This window comes from Neodiprion virginianus, chromosome 4 (assembly GCF_021901495.1).
Source record: "Neodiprion virginianus isolate iyNeoVirg1 chromosome 4, iyNeoVirg1.1, whole genome shotgun sequence".
NCBI lineage: Eukaryota > Metazoa > Arthropoda > Insecta > Hymenoptera > Diprionidae > Neodiprion > Neodiprion virginianus.
In genome coordinates, this window is record NC_060880.1 from 6396457 (window position 1) to 6420030 (window position 23574).

The 23574-nt window shown below is 33.5% G+C and overlaps 1 protein-coding gene across 6 annotated transcripts in view; it reads right to left on the reverse strand.

Moving 5' to 3' along the window:
- Positions 1–1858: 1858 nt before the first annotated feature.
- The window catches only part of LOC124303450 (guanine nucleotide-binding protein G(q) subunit alpha), a 30626-nt gene continuing 8910 nt past the window's right edge, over positions 1859–23574 (reverse strand). Inside the window, exons 2-9 of one of the 6 annotated variants that reach the window (XM_046760659.1) lie at positions 13796–13980; positions 13416–13570; positions 11643–11771; positions 10863–10991; positions 9440–9569; positions 9057–9210; positions 6360–6467; positions 1859–3569 (exon numbers count right to left, since the gene is read on the reverse strand). In XM_046760659.1, coding sequence (XP_046616615.1) covers positions 3487–3569; positions 6360–6467; positions 9057–9210; positions 9440–9569; positions 10863–10991; positions 11643–11771; positions 13416–13570; positions 13796–13980 — 1073 coding nt within the window. In that variant the 3' untranslated portion in view covers positions 1859–3486. Of the gene's footprint in view, positions 3570–4837; positions 6088–6359; positions 6468–8409; positions 8518–9056; positions 9211–9439; positions 9570–10862; positions 10992–11642; positions 11772–13415; positions 13571–13795; positions 13981–23574 lie in introns of those variants that run through there. The other 5 variants (XM_046760660.1, XM_046760658.1, XM_046760656.1 and 2 more) reach the window with 5 other exon arrangements.

Below are 23574 nucleotides of genomic sequence, written 5' to 3' on the forward strand. Positions count from 1 at the left end.
AACCAATAATTGAATAATTTTTTCAAACTTACCACGGTCCACAATATCGTAACGACAAATTGATCCTGATCTTCCATCGAAAGAAACCTCTTTCAAATTATTAGCCATATTAACGAAGTGATTAAAATCAAATCATTAATTGATAGTGCCTGCATATTAAGTTGATATATTTCGCAATTTGTCAACTATTCCTTTTTACATATGCCATGTAAAATGGTATTACAGGATTTGTTTGCTTCAAAGTATAAGTGAATTTTGTAAAATCTGAACATGAGTTTCACGGCTTTTATGGAAGGTGAAATAGTACTTGATAACTAGCGTGCACTAGAGAAAAATGGTACAGCCGCAAAAAAATTGCCGTGTGGATTCTATAGTTGCATTTGAATAGACTGACAAAAGATTGGATGAAACATTATTTTCCATAGTTTGCGTTATTTTGCTAAGCTAGACACTTTATAGATTTACTTGAATGATGTGACTTGAGGGATGTGTTCACGAGGAATTGGTCAGGATGAATATTGTCACATGCCAACTACTACTGTCACAAACTGCCTTTATTTTTTATCATTAATGTATATTATTTATTATAAATAAGTTAGAAACATTGATTTCATTTTGGGTTTTTTGGGGAGTGTTTACAGTTTTTTTTATACACACAGAAAGAATACCCAACATATTATGCTTTCAGAAAAATGTATACTTTTTTTGTTTTTTTTTTTCTTTTTTTGTTTTGACAAGAAATGATTTACAAATGAACTATAGCCACAAATTGCGTCATTCACTCGCTTTGGGTCAGGCAGCAGACGGAGGGTTTCTTGCTCTGTCTCTTGTTAAACTCACACAGACATTCAACCGCACACCTGTGTATACATATCCCTCATCGCTTGTTCTTCACTCTGCGTATCACACACACTCTCGCATTGACCAACCCACTTGCTCCTGTACTCGTCACTCACTCACTCATTCGCTTGCTTACTCACATCTCCTTTTCATGCACACTGAAAACCAAGCTGTATTATTAATATTATTATTATTGTTATTATTATTAATATTATTAATATTAATATTATTATTATTCAATATTATTTTTTGTTATCTCTTAATATTATACTTTTTGTCCAATGTATTTATATATTTTTCATATAAATTCCAGTGTCCAACTGAAAAGTAGGTATGACATAATTACTGTCCCCTATAATAGTAATATTATATATTTATGTATATATATACACGTGTATATATATATATATATATATATACATATATACATATATATATGTGTGTGTGTGTGGACACTATGTGTGCATATATACACACACACACGCACACACATATATCGATGCAATGTTCACACAGTGTCAAAGTACGACTTTCAGGCTGCACATGACTGAACGCCTTACTTATTTAACTGGAATTATTTAATTGAATTCACTTATATTAAAAAAAAAAAAAAAATTAAAAAAAAATAAAACACTGTATAGAATTTATATTTCGTGCTAGTATTCTCTGGGCTAAGGGTAAAGGTTGTACACAACACGCCCCCACAAAAATGAGGTGATAATAATTATTATTTTATACATACGCGTATTACGTATCATTATTTTACGGCGACGGATACAATTATTATTACCAACAGAGATTACTTGCAGCGGGCAGCGCGCCGGCCAGCATTAGCGAGCGCAGGCAGTGAGCAGTTCATACGTACGTACACAGACTGTAAAAGGTGGATACATGCGAGCGAGGTACATGACTCTGACTAGAGGTATTATCGTATTATCATTAGCAGTGCCATGTCTCTTGCCGCGCAACAGATAACGCCGCGCCAACGTGTTAACGACCCCACGTTTGTTTTCGTAACTTTGTTTTTGTTTTGTTTATGTTTTTTTTTGTTTTGTTCTTTTATTTATTCATTTTTTTTTTTTTTGCCAGAAATTTTTTTTGTTTTTCTCACCATTTTAAACTCCGTTTTTCATTTTCGCTTCAAATGGTACAACCCGAGTTTTATTAGTAATTTTTATAACGTTCGTTCCATGTCTCTCGGAGCATATTAATATTATCATTATCATTAATATTAATATTATTATTATTATTCATATTATTATATTTATTATTATAATGTAGGTATGTAGAATTTGTGCGCCTCTTAGGGCAGGCCCCTACTTTATCCGAGCTCCAGCAACGGAGGAGAGAGCGGCAGGAATTGTGCGACAGGATGAATATTCCCCTTATCCTATTCGCCTTCACCACCGGATTATCTAAACTCACATCAAAACAGATGCCGTTTTCTAATATTTTCATGACTTTTAATGTTATATATGGTAATTAAATTTTTTTTTCTCTCTCTCTTCTCTCCATGTAAAGGGAAAAGTTTCTTCTTACTTTTCTTTCTTTTTGGTATCTTTTGCTATTCTATGTTTTATTTTCTTCGCGTATAATATATATGTACATGAATACAGGTATACATGTCTGTATACACATATCCACTCACACATATGTTATAATATTTTTATGACGAATATTAAATTTGATTCACATGAAGAACTAACTCTTACTCATTTCTTGCGTAGATTAGAATATATAAACAAACAAAAGATTAGACATGAAAACAAAAACAAAACAAAAAAAAAAACACTTTGGTTTTTTGCATCTAACGAAGGTCTTGCAATAAAAACACCACACTAATAAATGGCACTAGAATTGCTCTCACTTGGATCACCGACTATATTCGTGATGGTAAAAACTTGTCCCGTTTTACTGCGAACATATTCGCATTGCTAATCATTTTTTTGGATGCTCAGCGAATTATCATAATAGTTACGGGACAAAATTCTGACAAACTAGCACAGACAACTGCAGTGCCACCACCATATGCTTGTCGTTTGCGGTATATCCGTGTTTAATTATATTTATTTTTATATATATATATTTTTAATATTTTTTTTTTCCACCTTTTTCATATTTTCTTTCTTTCCTTCTTTTTTCCATCCTCTCTCTACTTTTTCTTTCCTTACTGTTTTTCCTATAGTTTTATATATTAATATAAAAATGAGGCGATGTCACAGTCAGCCGGGCTTGATCAACTAAACTAAGCTATAAAAAGGTAACAAATTCAACAAAGAGTATGAAATTAAAATCAGTTTGTTGGGTTTTGACAGTGAAAAAGTTAGAAAAGAACGTATACAACGTTCCCAGATTTAGGTCCTTGTTTTGTTTGTTTGTTTGTTTATTTGTCGCTGGAATCCCCCCCATGCATAATTTTCTACCTAAGGTTGGTACACTTCTGACGAAGCGGCGATGCGTCGATGACACCACAAACGTGTTTTTCGTTTTCATGGGACATTTCTTTTTTCATCTCTTGTAGATACTTTGTTTTCTTCCATCTTGTTTGTTGTCACTCGCTCAACAAAGTCCATATTTGTTTCCATGATCTGATACGGGGTCGACAGAAGCAGCTTTTATCCAGCATGTTCATCGGAGGTATTTCACTTACACCAGATTGTACTCTTTCAAGTTGGACTGAAGAATCGTGTCCTTCACCGCCGCAAACACAAATCTGATGTTTTCCGTGTCTGTCATAAGGAGAAATAATAACAACATTAAAGAACAGTTTATAATCCTTAAATTTAAATCTATTCTAATGGAAAATTGGTCTCAACCAATTTTTCCTAAAAAAAAATAGAAGGACCAAAATTGACAGTTGCAAAAAACTATTATCATATAACAACTCGACAAACTGTTAAAAATGAAAATACTCTTCAAATAATCTTTCAAATTGTAATTGGATTGGTGGCAATACGTTATTACACTTTGCCTATTCGGTTTAGTCACATCAGTCGCAACGGTTATTGGGTAATTTGGAACTCTTCATATTATGTGTTAAACATTGTATTCGACTTTTGGAACACTGAAGTAAAGAGCAAATCCAAAAGTTTTGAAGCATGAATTTTTTTTTTTTTAAACGATGGGTGTTGTTTTTGATACGAGGTGGAATTAAACCAAATAGACAAACTGTACTCTACTCAAAATCTTGTTATTGCTGTCTTTTTCTATCATTGAATAAAATTTTCTTTTAGTGAGACAACAGACTTTACATTATTTCATATTGCATTTATATTAAAGTACTATTGATAATGCAAATCATCATTGATTTCACGTACCAAAAATTGTAAACTCAAAGTAGCCCAGCTTTCCCTTAACAATATCACCGTAGGCGATCAACTTATTCGAGAACATAATTGTCATGCAATAAATTGATATAACATACACGTAATGAACGGAAAGACCTAACGGACACTCAACGCATTGCAACAAGCTTTATGACTGTGATTTAATTATACATTTAGTATGATGCATGCGAGATAAGCAATGTTTTATACATATGAGATTAACTCTGTGACTTTTCGCTGGGACTGTCAGTGAATAAGAATCAAACGTTAGATATAGAATTAATTTTTTATTTTCACAGAAGTTGAAAGTCCCAGAGATAAACACACATGATTAATATTTTTCTCACGTACTCATTTGTTTATATTTATTTTTTTCAATACGTCGAATTCATTCTGGACCATAAGTATAGACATTCAGTTCAAATAAAAATAAAGAGGTATCTATAGTGTTACCAGAATAACTCTTATGTCTATAGGAACATAAAATAAAACTTACCATGTATTTATTTGAAGCATGCAATATTGAAATACACATTTCATGCGCGTGCAATTTTAGTGTAAGACAGTTTTAGGGCCAAACGCAATTGCTGAGGATGATTTGATCGCATCGTATATATTCGAGAAGTTTTAATGTGAATATGAAAAATAAGTGCTGTATACCAAGGTGAATCTTAGTAGAACAATAAGCTGTTCATTATATTTGTATGCATGTATCTGTATATTATAAATGTATTTTTCATTTCTTCCAATACGAGGATGCGGTCAAATTATCTGTCAATATTCAAGGTTTGAAGAATTAAGATGTTTATTCTCATATTTTTCATGATTTGAATATATTTTTGTGAACAGCATAGTACTCGATTCACTTTGAAAAAATAACTTTTGTTTTTTATTCGTTAGTTCTTTTTTTTTTCAATTTCCAATTTCTGTCATGTATAGTTGCAAACTAAAACTCTAAACATTTATTTCAGACATCATTCTGGGCAATGCACTGTGCAATTTTTCTTGAAATTTGAAAAGATATATCGTAATCAGGCGTAAACATGTATAGTGAAAACGATAAAAGTTTTAATCTCCCATCACTTTAATAAATATGGAGATCTTACAAAACAAGAAAATTTTTTGCTCTTTCAAATCAACCTAATCACGCTTTGATTCTTCGATTATGTATTTTACGAATGAAATTTAAACCAGAAAAAAAAAAATCATTGACATAAAGAAAGTACTTCATTTCGTCATAATCTCTAACAATATTCCAAAGCATCGCTCGTTTTAAATTTTTACCATACTATTAAAGGAACAGAGCTAACATCCATGGTTAATAATAATATCCTAATATAATATTTCATTAAAGACTATGAAATTTATAATAGTCACACTTGCAAGCGACAATTCTGCAATTTTAATCTGATAAAACGTTATTGGATTTGCAAAGCTTGTGGCTTTGAAGGTTTGACAAATTATCGAAAGGAACATAAAACATTGTTGAAAATTAATACTGGCTTTAGAAATGAGTACTATTCAGTACACCTAAAATAATATAACTGATATTTATACGGCAACGAAAACAATTCGAAGACCAGAAAATACCAAAAAACGTAGATTTTGCATATGAAAAAGGAGATCGGTTTTGGTAGCGTTTTTCTTCTTCTCCATATATTTTTAACTGCAAACATAATCCTATCTTAAATTTTTTGTAACCTGCACGTGTCTTGCTACGAATAAAAATCCATGGACCAAAATTAGCATGTATTATTTACGTTACACATTGTGTATGCTTTCTTGACGTAATACGCCAAAAGTATAAACAATTAAAAAACCGAATTACGATGGTCGATTTATGCAAGATTGAACTCCTTCAGAGCACTTTGCATTATCGTATCCTTTACGGCGCAAAAGACAAGCTTGATGTTCTCTGTGTCTGTTTATCAGGCCCGTATATGCAGCATGCAACACAATACACATAAAGAAAAATGTTAGTGAGAAATTATAAAGCATTAAACAAGTATTTTTATTGGAACAAAAAATCGCTAAAAATACTTTTTCTCTGGTCAGACAGTTTAACATAGTTAGACAACGCACATATAAATATATAATATAATATGAAAGCACGATTAAAAAGGGCAGAATACAATACATAGGCATGCGGCATAAATGGTCGAGCAGGAATTGGCGGAGCAGGTGCAAACTTACCTGTTGCGCATGTGAAATGGGAATAAATAATCTTCTCCGCATCAGGATTAAGGTCAACAAACATCCTGAGAATGAATTCTCTAGCTGATGTGGCCTCCTTTTGTGGGCCTGTGGATAATAGGAAGCGTTCGGAGTGGCATTACTACAGGTCGGAGTTACTGGGGATATGCAGCTTTCTATAATCACGTTTCCTTATTTTTTTTTTTTTTTCATAGCAAAGACTTAAGAGGTTTAAGCCACTAATTAAATAATCTGGTAATTTAATTGTAATTTTCAAATGCACAGGGCGGTTTTTTTTTTTCCTTTCGCTTGTTACGTCGATGGGGAAAAAAGAGATACAAATTTTTATAACAGTAGTATAATTGAAGAATCTAAGAACACAGCAATATTTCAGTAAGTGATAAATACGTCAAATTGATATTATGCATTGTACATATTTTGATGCGCAAGAACTTGTTAAAAGTAAATCCAATAGAATAGGGAAGGACAACTTATCGAATTAACGTTTATAGAGGTCAGCGAAGCCTTCCAACTGATCTGTAAGTAGCTTGCTTGATTACGCAATAGTTGGAAACCATTCTATGATTTGTAATATTATTTGACAAGTTATACAAGTCGATTCAATTTTGCCCACAGGTAAAAAAGATACAGGGTATAAATATTCACTTCTAAAAATGTCTTGTGTAATATTTATATACAGCTGGGTCCTTGTTAATGAAATAAATAAAAATTCGTAGACATTTTTATAGTCGTCGCGTATAGAATCAAAAACTTTAGCCTCACGTACACATGATATCATTGACTTTTACCTCGCTGCCTGACATTGTACACATCGAAATTTGTGTAACATGAATTGCAATGCCAAATAAAATATACAGTAACGTTCAAAAGGTATTTTGATAATATGAAATTCGTTATTACTTTGATGAATCGTTTTTCTTACTTTTCTTTATGTTAACTTTATTTTCGAGCAATGGAGAGTTCATTTTTAACAATTATATGGAACGTCGGATTTCTTTCAACAAATAATATTATTGATTTTTGTAGTTTATTCTTGCATGTAATTAACTCAATTACTATCTTTGTCAAAATACTTTTGAGCGCTACTATATATATATCAATGTATTGTATTGAAAATATAAGGTTTCGAAGAAGAAAGTTTTTTTAACGTGTCACGAAAATATATATATATATGTATATTCAAGTCGGCTTCACCTAACTTAAAAAATTCGCCAGCGGTTCTGTGTTATCCAAATATCCCCCAGATAAGAGAATTGAAATGATGGATTAAAAAAGAATTAAAACACTGTTATCTAACAACATGAGATTACAGGGTTGCTCTCTCACCTAAGGATTTTGCGCTAAGGGTCAATTTTCAATTACGATACCACAACTGGAGTTTCAGGAAAGTATGTCCGATTCCACAATATTTATTGCTGTATTCGTTGTTCATAGAACTATCAAAATTTGAAAATATTTTTTCCAAGCATCTTGGAAACAAAAATGTTCAAAAGTAAGCTGCTCAGAAGCATTCAAATTATGAGTTTAAACATTGTCAATGTGTTACTATTTTGCTTTTTCTTAACAGATTATTGGCCGATTTTTACGCCTTGTTAATATCAGAAAAAATACCGACAAAACTAGATTCTTTAATTAAGAAAAATACTTGACCATCGTATTTCAATTCTGGTTAAAAAGTTACCTGTTACCAGGCAGTGAAAATACTTTGGTTATCAAAATTTGGAAGATTAATTTATCGAAGCAGAAACTTATCAACGTTTAGAGTTTGAGAATTGTACGTATCGAAAAGTAGCTCTTCAAACAGTAAATTAAGCAATACATTGGGATTCTCGACGATAACTCGTATTTGGTTTTACTATTACTGCAGATAAAAATGACAACGATAACAAATTATCGGTGTCATCGTGGTAAAAGGTAAGAGGAGTTTTTTCTTCAAATATTTTTACCAACTATCAAGATTGCTAGCAGCACAAAAGGGTTGCAAAGATCAGACCAGCTCTCACTTAACAGAGAGAGTTCAGAAACAGACCTGTTGCTGCAGTGAAGTGAGAGTAGCACATGCGGTCAGGGTCTGGATTAGAACTGAGGTACACCTTTAAGATGAATTCCCTGGCCGGTACGTGTTCCATTTTAGGCCCTATCCCACAAAACTTATTCTTTTAACACGACGAAACAATTTTTCTTTTATATTTCTCTCCATATTAACATTAAATGACTAAGCCACCCAAGTTTGTGAATGATTATATTTTACTAGACAGCTAAATGCCTAACTGAGCCCGCGGAGGTGATAAAAATTTTTTCTCTATGCAACGTTCATCTCATCTGGCGAATGAGGATAAGAATGACCAGAAATATTATCTCTAAATGTGTTTCTCGCTAATTTTTACTGAAAAATAGTTTCGTTTATTCAAAGACGCGAGCTATCGAATAAAGTTGCAGAAAACCTTCGTAGCTGCGGAATATCAAAACCTGGTCTAGGTAGAAAAATTAAAATTTATCCCGGTACGCGTAATTAAAACGAAGTAACACGATTGAAACGTAATTATTATGCGAATGAAGATACGCAAACGCTATAGTTGTTCCTGAAAGAGATCTATTTAGTTGACTAGAGGTTTTTTCTTTTTTCCTAATCATCTCGAATGAAAGGAACGTACGACGATCAATAATTGTGCTCACCTTCGTATTCTGGAAAGTAGTCGACGAGATGAGAGTACAAAATCTTCTCTTCAAGAAGATCTTTTTTGTTTAGGAACAGAATAACAGAGGAGTGTTGAAACCACGGATATGTTATGATCGTTTTGAACAACGCCTTGCTCTCCTCCATGCGATTCTGTAAATAAAAGTAAATATTATAAGTGATTACTCGTTGCAAAAACAATATTACTAATCAACCAATCTTTCACATAAGTAATATTTTCTCCGGATTTATATTTACGTAGACTCATACGTAGTGTGCAAATTCTTTGGTTTTGCGAAAAATTAATACTGCAGAGTCGCATGTATTTAGCTAACTTAACTGGTACATAAATATTTAATTAAACTTAAATCAAGTTACTCACCTCGTTTTCAGATTCAAATAAAATTTGATCATATTCACTTAGAGCTACTAAAAATATAATGGAAGTGACGTTTTCGAAACAATGAATCCATTTTCTTCTTTCGGATCTCTGTCCACCGACGTCTACCATCCTGCAGACAAACGTTCACAATTTCAACTTAGTATTCAGAAAAGATGTTAGTTAATCAATTATATATAAGGCAAAACAACGCATACGTGTTGCATGCCTTTGTTTTAGCATTGCTATGTCGACTGGCAGTTTTAAATTTCTCATATACGTTTTAATAATTCATGAATTGAAAATTGTAAAATTAGCAATGTCATAGCGTTGAAATTCATATATTTGATCTGATAGAGTGAAGAATTTGTTATAAAAATCAATGTGCAATGGGACAATAACTTTCATCATATTGTACGAAATTTTTTTAAAAAACAAATTTTCTTTTTAGCTGTAATTTAATCTTATCATGTAAGTATGTACACACGGTAACGTGTAAGTAAAATACGTGTGCACATGAAATTTTTGACAATATCTATTATTCGAAAAAATTGCATGCTGTTCACAACTTCCGAGAAAATTACATACAACTAAAGCAAGCGCTTGAATATATATAATCACTTATTTCTTTGATAACAAATAAAAAAAAGTGAAAATACAACAACGAATGACGATATAATCAAGCAAAAACTGCGTTGAGATGGAAAACAGCATTGAAAAAAAATAACAACACCAATAAATAAGCCACTGAAATTTAAATATTACTCAAACCGAATGTATCAATAAGCAATTCAACACCGATTTATTAAATATAATCACTATTGGTCTACTAATGCATAACACGCCATGCTTTATATGTATATATATATATAATTGTATGTGTATTATAACGTACAACAAATACCCACAAAATCGAATGTGACAAAATGCCATTCGGGGATACATTGTAGATCATCTACAAATGACCAAAACAAGTTTAGTTGGAAAACATGGTTTTTTCATATCAAAAAATGTCTATAATTGTAACAAGAAACTTGTAAATGTTAATGAAAAATCTTAAACTCAACTTTTACCATCACGTTATTATTATTGTCACTAATAAGCTTTTATCGACCAATCTACCTAAAAGAAAAGTGAAAATAAAGTAATTGTTCCAAATTAAAGAAATATTGAAATATGGCAGATTGAATTAACTCGTAGTACAACATTTGCGACCATCCTGAGAGAAAACCTTTGATGAATACCGATAGATAAGAATACCGTAGATAATGTGACGTGACAAAATGTAAAGAAGAAAAGGAATGAAAACTATGATTTCTATTTACCCTGGTGTTCTGACGATTCGGTGAATCGACATTGAAAATTCAAGGATAGAAATTGAAGAATAAATAACCCCGTATTTAATATAATAGAGGTGTTATTGTACCTAAATATGATGGAGTCCAAATCGAAGGGATACTCAATTATTCCAGTAGTCGGAGCTCGAGCCCTGAGAATGTCCTGCTCCGTTGGTAGGTAGTCAGGCTTTTCTATACGTTCGAGATCGCTAAGATAACTGAAAAACAAACCAAGCCAACAGTGTTGATAGTGCATGCCATGCAAATATAAAACAACAACAAGAAAAAACAAAAAGAAAAACATAGAAGAAAAAAAAAAAAAAAAAAAGGAAACATAACGTGATTAATTTCGGTGGCGCGGCATTACAATTCCAACGCATGCTCCTCCTCTCGCTTCCAGTTTCTCCTAATAAAAAGAATCGTTACAATAGGGTATTACCATAACATTGGTAAGGTCCGTTGTGAAACTGTGCCAAAGAAAATGTGAATGAAAAATTGATGTCAGGGCGAATCGATCCAATGATTAACTCAGACTAACGGAACAAAGGAACGTCCTTTCTAATCACGGAAAAAAAACCTTCTTCAATGGACGTTATCACCGGAAAAACTGTAAAACGAACGTAGACGATGCTTGTGGTACAGCGATCCCGCGCAAGGTATGCAATAAAAATCGAGTAATAATAATAATAATAATAATAACAATAACAATAACAACAACAACAACAACAACAGCAATAACGATAACAACAGCAATTAGTAACAATCAAATCAATATAAATGCAGACACAATGCGGGGATAGAAATTGACGCAGGCATCAGGCAGCAGGCAGGTTGTCGACGATCTTCCTCCACTGGTTATACCGACATACCTAAACCGGATTTCTTCCAAGTCAAACGGATATTCAATAATACCAGTTGTGGGTACTCTGACGCGCAAAATGTCCTGCTCCGTTGGTAGGTAGTTGGGCGCTGCGACCCGGTCTATCTCCATGAGGTAGCTGTAACATCAAACGCTCAATACCCGCAAGTCTATTCGACATATGATTTTATACTAGACTGAAAAATGAGGTCCATCGATCGTCAGTTTTGCGAAGAACAAAATTGGAAAAATATTTCTGGAGCATGTCGTTTGATATGCTGTAAATTATAATAAAACAATGAACAGGGGGAAGAATAAAAAATATAAATTTGAGATGATTCGTTACACGATATACGATTTCAACGAACTACAGAAAACAGCATCGCGCGGCATTAAAATTAGTCGTCTCAATTGCATTGGCTGAAACTTACTATCGTGCGAAATACCGTGATGCAACTTTTCTGACTTCAAATAATTTACACAACTTTTAACTGGGCTGTCTGTAAAAAGAATAAGCAGCAAACAAGATCGTGGGTGTAAATTAATGGTATGCTTTTGGTAGATGTATTTTGAACCAAGCGGCGAGTGAATTCGTCATGTTTTGATTGACGTAACAGCATTGAGATTAATTCTTTTCACAAAGCGGTCGCAGTCAGGTGAAGATACATCTCGTAAACTGTACTCGGCCGCATTAGCTGTCAGTGAATAAAATGTTTTACAATTTGATCCGATAAATTTGTCATCATATGCCATACTTTGGATTATGACGATAACGAAATCGCCAAAGCACAGTTATTTCATGTATAACATATTACCGGATTTATGATATTTACTACGTACTTTAATAATAGCAATCTACATCCCAGAGAATTGAAAAAAGATATCCCTTTTGTAAAGCTGTTACAAGACAAGGAAGGTTACTGAAATTGTTTTACACAATTGTACGCGTGTAGGAAAAATTATTGAAAGCAAATCGTCCGAAGATGCAAATGATATTTGAATAATGTTAAGCCGTTGTAATCTTTAAGAGACGTTGGTTTTTCCTGACCACCCTTCTTACTCGTGAGTATCTCGTGTTGTGGTCAGATGGTAACCAAAGTCAAAGGAGATTATATCGCTATCACTAAGCACGCCATTTGTGATGAAAGATATAATCGCTTTGCTTTACACCTGAATCCAGCTATTTGTGGATATGACTTTTTATCTTGTTACTATGCAAGTTGAACATTTCTCTCTCTCTCTCTCTCTCTCTCTCTCTCTCTCTCTCTTTCTCTTTCTCTCCCTCTCTATCTCTGTCCCTCGCTCTCTCGTTGTTAGCACTACATTTGTATGAAGCTTTTGAGATATGTGCGTCACGGTATTGAAGAAAAGAGAGAGGAAAGAAAATGAAACAACATTATTAGGGCATTGTTAATATTCTATTACATTGGAATCCGGGGCATGTCTGGAATTTACGGTATTCCTTCTGTTTGGTTGATAAAAAAAAAAAAAAAACCAAGGAAACGCCAAGGTAATAGACCATTAAAAAACCTGTATAGAAATTAGTGAAAAATGACGTTTAACGTAACGGATAATTATTTCTTACTTGTTAAAATAGTATATTTCTTATATTAAGACGCTGAACGACATTTTAAGCTATGGTAATCTATTTAAGCCTGTAAGAAAAAACACTCAATTTTGAAACAACGATACACTGTCTCCGTAAAACTTGTATGGATAAAACTTATATTTATATACAAGTTATTTCTACTTGTAATTGAATTGCGCTGATAGCGATACTCACTATTTCGCAGAATCTGTAAGCTGGTATTCTCGCCGACGGTCGTAACACTCCTGAATCCCAGCCTCTGCCCATAAGTCTTTTATCGCTTCTACATATGGGCTTTCAAATGTCGTTACTGTTTCAAAGTCTACGCTTCGTATAAGCTCTGCTTTTTCCTAAATGAAAGAAACATCGAATAGTAATTAGCGAATGATTTTAATTCCTAAAATAATCGTTTATTTACACACAATTTGATTTGCATTGACGAAAACTTATGAAATGACAACGATTTGCATTCGTAAAGTGTTTTTGTTTGATCAGACTTAGTCGTATGCCTACGACACGGACGGCATACTCAAGTTCCTAAATGAATAGAGTTTTGAAGTAGCTATGTTACTTACTATATTTGAAGATTCTGCGTATTGGATCTTGAGCAGATCCATGGCTCGGATCATTGACTGCATAGCCATGAATATATTTTGGTAAACCAGCTTGATAAACCCTCGTTTGTCTTCGTCCGAGTAACCAGAACCGTGAATGATTCTCATCTGTTTGATGAATGTAGATTTTCCCGACTCACCAGTGCCTGAAAATTATTTCAATCTTTGTTAGAAAATTTCATTCGTTGCACATAAGATGATTATCTTATTATAGTTAAAATTAGTATCGCTCATATTTACAGTAGACTAATAAAGCGAAGTGCGTTTCGCAAACTTAAAATTATCAAGTAAAGTAAAACAGTTATCATTTTTTGTGGGCGAACGATAATATTCACATCTTGGTAGCAAATTTCATGCTCTAAATAAATGTAATAGATCTAACTGAACCTGATTTGAATCAAGTAATTTGTACTCTTGCGTCGACAAGTGAAATGAACGAGTTCGAGTAACTTGGAGAAGGAAATGATGGGTTGTTGTTCAAAAAAGTGAAAAGAAACGAATTTTAGATGAATTGAGAAAGTTTGAGAAAAGAAATCAGATAAATTTAACATCTAGTACTATATTAACAAGTTACAAATTTATCTGATAAATCCAGAACAAAGTAATTTGCTAACATAAAGGCCGGAAAAAAAAATGATGAAACACAGTGTAAAATTGAATTTGAAAATGCTTTTATGCTTCTAGACTATGAACCGCATCAACGCATTGAGCTGTTATATTTTCAACTATTGTTCATTTAATAATGAAATGCAATAGCTGTTCGAATTGAATGAGTACGTAGGGCGATTAAAGTGTTACATATAAATTGACAATTTGTACCACAATCTTCATCACAAAGCAACAACGCAACGATTACATTCATTTGTATAACTGAATAGAAGGTGACATGACGTTCTTTTTGATGAATAGAATGGAATAGAATAGAGTTGAAATATATGTATAGGAAAAATTAATTATGATGTGTATACGCGTGCGAATTTGATTCGCTCTGGTTAATTGATCAAATCGAAGAACTGCAAAATAACTGTAAATATATCGAAGAAAAATTTTGGAAAATCCAGTTTATAGAGGCATAATGATATCACTGGCCTCTTTACATAAATCTAGTTATTATTATTGTCATCGTCATCATTATAAAAATCGTTATGTAATACCAAAAAGTCCTCACGCACGTTGACAATAAGAAAATCAAAAAACTGGAGATAATTAAATTTCACTCATACGTCGTTACATGAATTATGACCCTATTAGAATAGAAAATTAATCGAAGCTGCATATTAATACGTTAATTTCATGCAATTCACTGTTTTACTACTGACAAATTTACGTTATAGTCGTTGAAAATATTAAATTCAATTCGAATTTGTTCAATTTCTTTCTACAATAGCTCGTTTTATTCAGAAGACTATTTTCTATAAAACCATTGAAACAGATTTTTGTGTTTTTTTTTCTCACGATCAGTCGTGGATTAAATCTTGCCATTTGTTGATTATGCAATCAATATCAATGCGACCTTATAAAATTCAATACTCAACAATGCCAATATCATAAAAACAGTGTTCCGAATAAAATAATCTGTCATAGTGTGAAATGGAGCAAATTCACTACATCTTCGATAATTTTGAACCGATTGTATATTTGAACAAAATGAAGCATGGATATCCAACCATTTGTTAATTACCATTCCGGTATCTCTTGCTTTAATATTGTTCTACGAGTATCTTCTTAATTTTCGAAAAATAACATACCCAAGGTACGACTATTATTTGCTGATAAAATTAATAAAGAGTACCGATTTTCAGTCAATCAACATCCTTAACCAATGACCAGATAAAATGCTACTTGGGGCATAAACCATAATTTTTTAAACGACGAAAAAGAAAGAAGGTAGCGTTTGTTCGCCTTGGAAAAAGTCAAATATAAATAATATACAAATACAATAAAAACCGCACCAAGAAATAAAAATTAATATAAGAATTAGTGAAAAAAAAGAAAAACAGTGATTTCTATAAAAAAAAAATCATAATCAACAATTGAATACAGGACTCAAGTGTAAGAAAAAATAATAAAAAATAAAAAAAAAAAAAAAACAAGACCACAACAGACAGATAAATAAATAAATTAATAAATACACTGTAAACGAGGTCGCAAAATTATCTCAAACAATATCGAAGTGGTAACTAATAAACTAATGTGCAATAAAATACAACAAATAATAGTACAAGAAATTAAGATAAAATCAAATAACAGTGAATATAGTGTAAAAGAGAGAGAGAGAGAGAGAGATCGAGCAGAAGCGAATCCTACGTAGACTCCACGCGCCGACGCGGAGACCCGTATCAAAGAGGTGAAGAGTGTAGAGTGATGGGAAAGGGGTTGGAGGGGGGGAGGAGGAGGGAGGAGGAGGTGGTATCGCGACGCCTCGCATCGCCTCCTCCTCATCTGCCGGTGAAAAGCATGAATGAACCGGCGGCCGGCCGAGCGGAGCCGAGTCGAGCCGAGTCGAGCCGAGCCGAGCACGAAAGCCGAGCTTGCGAGGAGAGAGAGCAAGGTGTGCTCTGTAGATGACGTTACGTGCCGTGAACCGACTGCCTGCCTGCCCCCCACCCCCAACATCGAGGTACCAGCACGCATCTATCTCGTTCGCGGAGGAGGATGGGGTGTAAGAATACGTACATTAGGAATGATGAAAGAATTGCAGGGGCTGTAATATCTGTGATTTTTGATTAAGTATAATGTCTAATTTATAGAATTCCAAGTGTGGATGGATTAGGGAAAGATTGAAAGGTTCAGGATGTACGAATCACTGAGTGTGGAATCGTCGGAATTCGTCGAGATAAAGATTCTACATTCCGTAGTTGTATGTTCTGACATTTGTATATTTTCAAATTTTATGGTAGTCAAGACTTTCCAAGTTTTTATAATTCTACGAATTTGATTATCGCCTCTTTGAAAATTCGATATTTCAGTACTTCGGTTATAAACCAAAATTTTATATTTTTCATCCCCGCCCGGTTCAATTAATCGATTTGATTTTTTCTAGATCTTTATCATAGCTGTGGACATTCGTTTCATAAATATTTTTCGACGTTGCATTGTATTATTATTATTATTATTATTATTATTATTATTATCACTATTACTATTCTTTTCGAGTTAAGTAGAATTATAGTTTTAATAGAATTGTGAAATAATACAAAATTCAGAAATGTTGTTATCGATAAGTATCAAAATTCATGCGGATGCTCAAGTTACAGCATAAAACTTGTACGCATGTGAATCGTTTTCGTAAAGTACAGTGATTTTATTCATCACACAGTGATTCGTAGAGAAAAAAAAAAAAAAATAAATAAATAAATAAATAAAATGTAGGATCAATCAAATATACGTAAATAATTAATTAGGACCACTCCACGAATTTTAATCATTACGTATAATAAAAATTATATACAAAATTTTTCGTCACATTTCTCCTCCCGTATTATTAACGCGATATACGCATGTTTTAACATACATAATATATAGAATTCGGATGAGAAGTTTTCTGTCATTGCGTAAGTATAAGAAATTAAAATAGAAACATTCATGATCCGGAATGTATTTTCCACTTTTTTTTCTACCGCTTCAAAAGCTAAAAATAAATTATGGTTAAATTTATTTACGAAAACGGATAATAAAGAATTTACGAAATAAGCAGACTTGATTTTTATCATAGAGAAGAAGAAAAATTAGAGATATTTATAACTCGGTAACAGGTATGTTATACGATGGCCCGAAAAATTATGTATAACTTTCCGTTACATTCTCTGTCTGTCTATACCAACTCCCCTTCTCTCTCACTCTCTCTCTCTCTCTCTCATTCTATCTCTCTCTATTGCCGTTCATCTGCTAATCTCGCATAGTCGTGAATTCCTCGCCAAGTTAAAGTGATGTAACAGGTATAATAAGCGCGTTTATAAGGTATTCGTATCGTAAGAACAAACACACACACACACACGCACATTATACCCGACGAATAACGAAACAAAGAGAAAGAGAAGGAGAAAGAGAGATCGAGCTGCTTCGCAGACTCGGTTCATTGTGAATCGGCGACGATCTTCGGCTCGATATTAATACAAAATTCTCGACAATCCGAATAGCCGCTAAAATTCCAACGATTCGGAAGCCCCCACCAATAAAAATAAAATAAATAATTGAATGACATAAAAAAAAAAAAATTGATTAAACGAACGAAACAAAAGTATGCGAATACATACTGATTAAATGTTCATCGTACTCGACTGTATAATACGTTGATTACATAATCGCGGATATGTACCGAAAATAGAATTCACAACAATGTTCATACATTGTGACTAAATTTAACTGTGCAAGTAACTTGTAACATAAGAGGTATAAACGGAGTTCTGATCACACCACATCATTTACTTGTAACGAATATCTAGTTAATTACTATACTCGATTTCCAAGATATTGTGGACAAGTATGCGAAAAATTAATTATATACTTTTTACACGCATAACTAATTACACACGAAGTCACTACAATGTCAAGAATTAAATATCGAAGATATTACACTTCTTTTTTTGCAGCGTTATAACGAACGTATCGCTTAATACCGTCGAACATTCAATCAACTGTCAAGATTCTAATTTCAATCAAAGGGATTAAATTATTTAAACAGTCATTAGTACATAAATATAGTCTTGTAGGTATACCGTAATAAAAAAAAAAAAAAAACAATATATATATATAATATCGAACCGAATGAAACCTGCAAGAATGCTTTCGGTCAAATTTAGATTCCATTAGGGTAAACGAGATTTATTTGAACCGAAATAACCTCAGGGGTGGGAAAAAAAAAAAAAAATTCAAGTTATTCCCCCCGAAGCGAGATTTCATTCTTTTTTTTTCCACATCAATGATGCTGCGGTAATTCGATGACTGCAGACTGTAAATTTCACGGAGTGATGAAATACATCGTATGATTGATTCGTGTGCAATAAACGATGCGTAAGAATTCAAAGCTGTTTAAAAATAAGGGTCACATCGCTCGAGGAGTAGCGACACAACTTACACGGTGAGAGTCAGTACAGAGAAATAAAAGAAACTTGTATTTACGACACTGCGCATATTTGCGTGTGCAACGTGTTGCGGATGTAATTAAAATATAACAGATACAACATCTGCAGAGTTGATGAGGATGGGGTTTGTGGTCAGAGTGTCGCGAATAATTTAATATGGTATAATATAATATAATAAAATGCGTGAACGTTCGGATTATACTCTTGCAGAATTAGTGGGATTTATCGCAAACAATGATCGTCGTCTTGTTACATCATCGCGTAAAATTTGCCCCTACTCATAAACAAAGGAAATCGTTGTATGCCTGTGCCAAAAGTAACATTCATAAATTATATCCTCATATTACCATATGAGGTATGATCATTTTCATGTTATACGGAGTGCGCTCTGGTCAGCTGGTACCACGAATCGACGACCGAGTAATTTGTAAAACATAACCTCACGTTCCGTCACGTGGCGAAAAAACTATATAAAAGAACTGTACGATATTTATTTAACAACCCTTGATGCCGACCAGAGCGGCTCACTTTCTACTAACAATATAACAAGATCATTTTCAAGCAAAAAAATTCCAAATCGATTCGAAGAATGGTAAAGAAAATGATCCGGATTCTCGTTATAAGAACCCTTAAGATGATACTACAATATAATCTTTACCGACCGAGTAAAATGTCACATATTTCGACTATAATCAAAGCCTACGCATCACTGACGACGCAGCGAAGATGCCGCAGTCATGCTGCAAAAGTAACTCAAGAAAATATATACCTGCGATATAAATTACCAACTCAACGATAAGAATGATAAATTTCTATAAATTACCGTACCCCGTGAGATAAAACTTTCTCTCTACGATACACGTATGTACTCGGCATTGCCCGTTAATGAATAGCCATATCCGGTTTATTTTCGCTGGATATCAGTAACGCTTCGACAATTTGAACGGTATAAAAAAAAGTTGAAAAACGAGGAAAAAAAAAAAAAGAAAACGAGTGACGTTAAGCGCGGTCGGTAAGGTAGCGATCCTCGAAAATCGGTCACGTGACGCGGCGTGCTCGAGGAATCACATGGATGCAATACCGCGTAGGCGGCGTAGGCGCCGATCGCGCGGCCTTTCCGCGTCTTCGCGACTCCGTCGATAAGGTAGGAAGTATACGGAAAGGCGAAAAGACGCGAGGCGGCGCGGAAGACGAGTCGCGTAGTATCCTCCTCCTTGCCTCCTCGCCTACCGGCTAGATTCAGAGCGTAAACTTCCTGGGGCGGGCAGGCTGGTCCTCCTCCTCCGCTCCGCGTCGTGCCGGGTTCGGTCGATAGACGCCGACGAGCCCCACCCGCCGTATCGGAGAGCCCGACCAAACGACCGACAGACCGACCGACCGACAGACCGTGTTTAGCCGGCCGCCCGTACCGTACACGGTTTGTCTATTCGGTTTTTGGCCGACTGAACGGACGGGGTTCGCTAAAACGTCGAATGGAATCAGGGATAATTTTAAATGGGGAAACTTCGAACCCTAACTAACCTCTCCCTAGTCGGGTTGCACTATTATTCCCAATCAATATACATTGTCCCCCGCATAATTCTTTTTTTTCTTTTTCTTTCTTTCGATAGGGGTGAAAAACTAGAATTGCTGATTCGTAGGAGGAACGAAATATCATCGAATTTCCATATAGGCGAAAATTTTATTCGTAGAATTTAGTAGTGTGGAAAGTTCGAGTGAGGATAATTGAAAACGTAGGTAGTCGAAGTACGGAAAAACATGGTATAAAAAAAAAAATTTTAATATTTTTAAATTCGATGATCTTTTGATCTTTCTATATTTTTACCCCCCGACAACATCAGCACCATTTTGTGTGACACAATGTACGTTAGGGCGGTTATTGTATTGAACATTTTCGAAATTTCACCCGGATGCTCCTTAAATTGGTTACCAATAAATAAATAAATAAATAGGAATTGCCATTTAAAATCTACATATTTTTTAATCGACTTTTGGTTTCAAACATATACGTTGATGGTGGGAGGAGTAACTATTTGCAGAAAATTTATAAGCGTAAGAAATCAATCAGCATTGATGCTACTATTTGATAAAAATATCAGCATCGTTAAACGGAGGATTTTATATCGATATAATTATTATCCGCTGACACCAAAGTCACAAATAAATCAAATTCCAATTTATAGACGATGTTGATACTTTATTGTATGTTAGAATCAATGCTCGCTGACTTCTAACAATAACAGATCTTTTTGTAAACAACTAGTAGTAATTAGTGGTAAAAAAAAAAATCGCGACAAATCATTTTCATAGATAACCATCAGATTTTGGAAACTTGAAACTTTGAAGGTGCAATCGAGGAATTTTTCTTTTTTTTTTTCTTCTTTTTTAATGTGAAATGTATTTCGTTTAATGCCGCGTTTGCCGCACATTTTCAGTACCATTCAAAAATCACGAAGTAGCGACGTTTTTTTCCATCAAAAAGTATAGCGTTACATTAACTTTACAATTTACATACTTCAACCTTACTGCATGGCAGCATGAAAAAACACGGGCGTTCGATTCAAGCAAACCGGCCACGGCACATGATTTACAAAGTCAAAGTTCCCACGAGGTTAAAGTACAAGATTTGGTAAGGTTAACGTAACGAAGTGTCGAGAATAAAGAAACAATGTCACTTCGTCACTTTAGAATGACTTATCAGATGAGTTGATTTGAGTTTTAATTGCATAACATTTAATTATGTTTCATAGTTTAACCTTTTGTATAACACATTATTGAGCCGAGTTAACTTTTACAACAAGATATTGTTGTACAGAGTTTTTTCTCCGAATTTGAAATTTTCGTCCGCCATATTGAATTTTTTAAACCCTATTTCAGACTCGTCATCAGCAAATTCGAAAACTTATATAATTTAATACGTGAAACCATGTATATTCCTAGTAATTCTAATCGGTGACACTTTCGAAAATTAAAATATCGAATAATTCGTCTTTCGTTATTTTACTTTCGCATGTTCAAGATTTCGATATATCGGCCATTAACGATGAATCTTGAATCGGAAAACTATTGTTACATGCATGCATCTAACGTTATTTTGTTAAAAAACGTATAAAAAATTTACAGAAAATTCAATTTCAACAATTGTCACACCTGCATTCAACTATCATACGTGTATATATATATATATATATATATATATATATATATATATATATATATATACGCGAAGTACATTTCTCCGCGTTAAAAAGTTTCGCAATACGAATGCAGTGGGATATGTATGTATATGTAATGATGGTATGATAAATATGGCCTAGCCTGCCTGCAGAGGCACCTGAAAAATCCGACCTCGGATGGAAAACCACTTCAAACTTCCCGCCACCGCCGCCGCAAAACACAAAATGCTGCCCGAGGCACTTTCGGCTGACCCTCGAATTGAATTTGATTAAAACACATCCCCCTCCCCCGTATACGGGAAAGAATAAAAAAAAAAAAAGAAAGAAAAAGAAAAAAAAAAGAAAAAAGAAAATATGCAAACACCGCCGCAAATTTCCACCATGAAAAATATTTTTGCGCGGAAATATCGTTTTGCTGATCGCGTGTCGTTTTTACAAATGTCAAAAGCATTTTCAATTATGAATAAAAGATAAAAAAAAAAAAAAAAAAAAGTGTAAACGATATGAATTATCGACTACTCAAAATGTGCGTCACGTTTCGTGATATAGTTGCATCTGGTTTTTAACACAGCAATAGTAATCTCAAGTTCCACGTTGTCCACAAATCGTCTTATTAGCTTTTAAATTTAAAATAAATAGGGCTTTGATTTTTGGTTTTTTTTTTTTTTTGGTTCTTTTTTTATCTTGGACCCAATTCGATTTACGTGATTTCTACGCGTGTAAATAGACGAAATTCAAATTTTCTTTCTTCGCATTCTACTCAATGCGACTTCTCTACGGCACGATTTATTTTCGCTCGGAAAAAAAAAAAAAAGAAAAGAAAAGAGAACAAGAAACTCAACACATTGCAATTAATCTTACTAATGCAGGATATGTTAATGCGGTACGTGTGATTATGCAGATATAAATAAACATAAATACTTCCTTCGTGTAATGAATTCTAAGCATTTTTTCTTCTATATTTATACGTGCGTAAGCTGCATGATAGAAAGTAAGTAAAAATTTCCCACACAATCAATGGAACCGGAGTTAAATTTTCTGTACTGATCAGTGATGATTGGAAGAAAAAAAAAACTTAAAAGTTAATTGTTTCCGTATTAAACGGGTAAAAATATATATATATATATATGTGGATGACAAATACATTGTACGAAAAACTTCGTTTCGGTTAGAATTCGAAATATTTTTTTTTATAAAATTCAACTACTCAATAATTATACTCAATGATCGCATATTCATCTTACGAATGTCGCTGCAAAAACATTGATGAAAAAAGATTAGGAATTCCTTTTATCTGTTGTTACGTATTATTATATTATCTTATATTTATTTATTTATTTATTTTTGCATAAAATATAACGATTGGTATGCACGGCGAAGAATATGAAAAGAATTACAGTGCTTCAGATAAAATGTGTAAGATACTTAGAAACAGAGAAGACATAAAAGGTTCTTATCGAAGCAAGACAACCACCGCAAC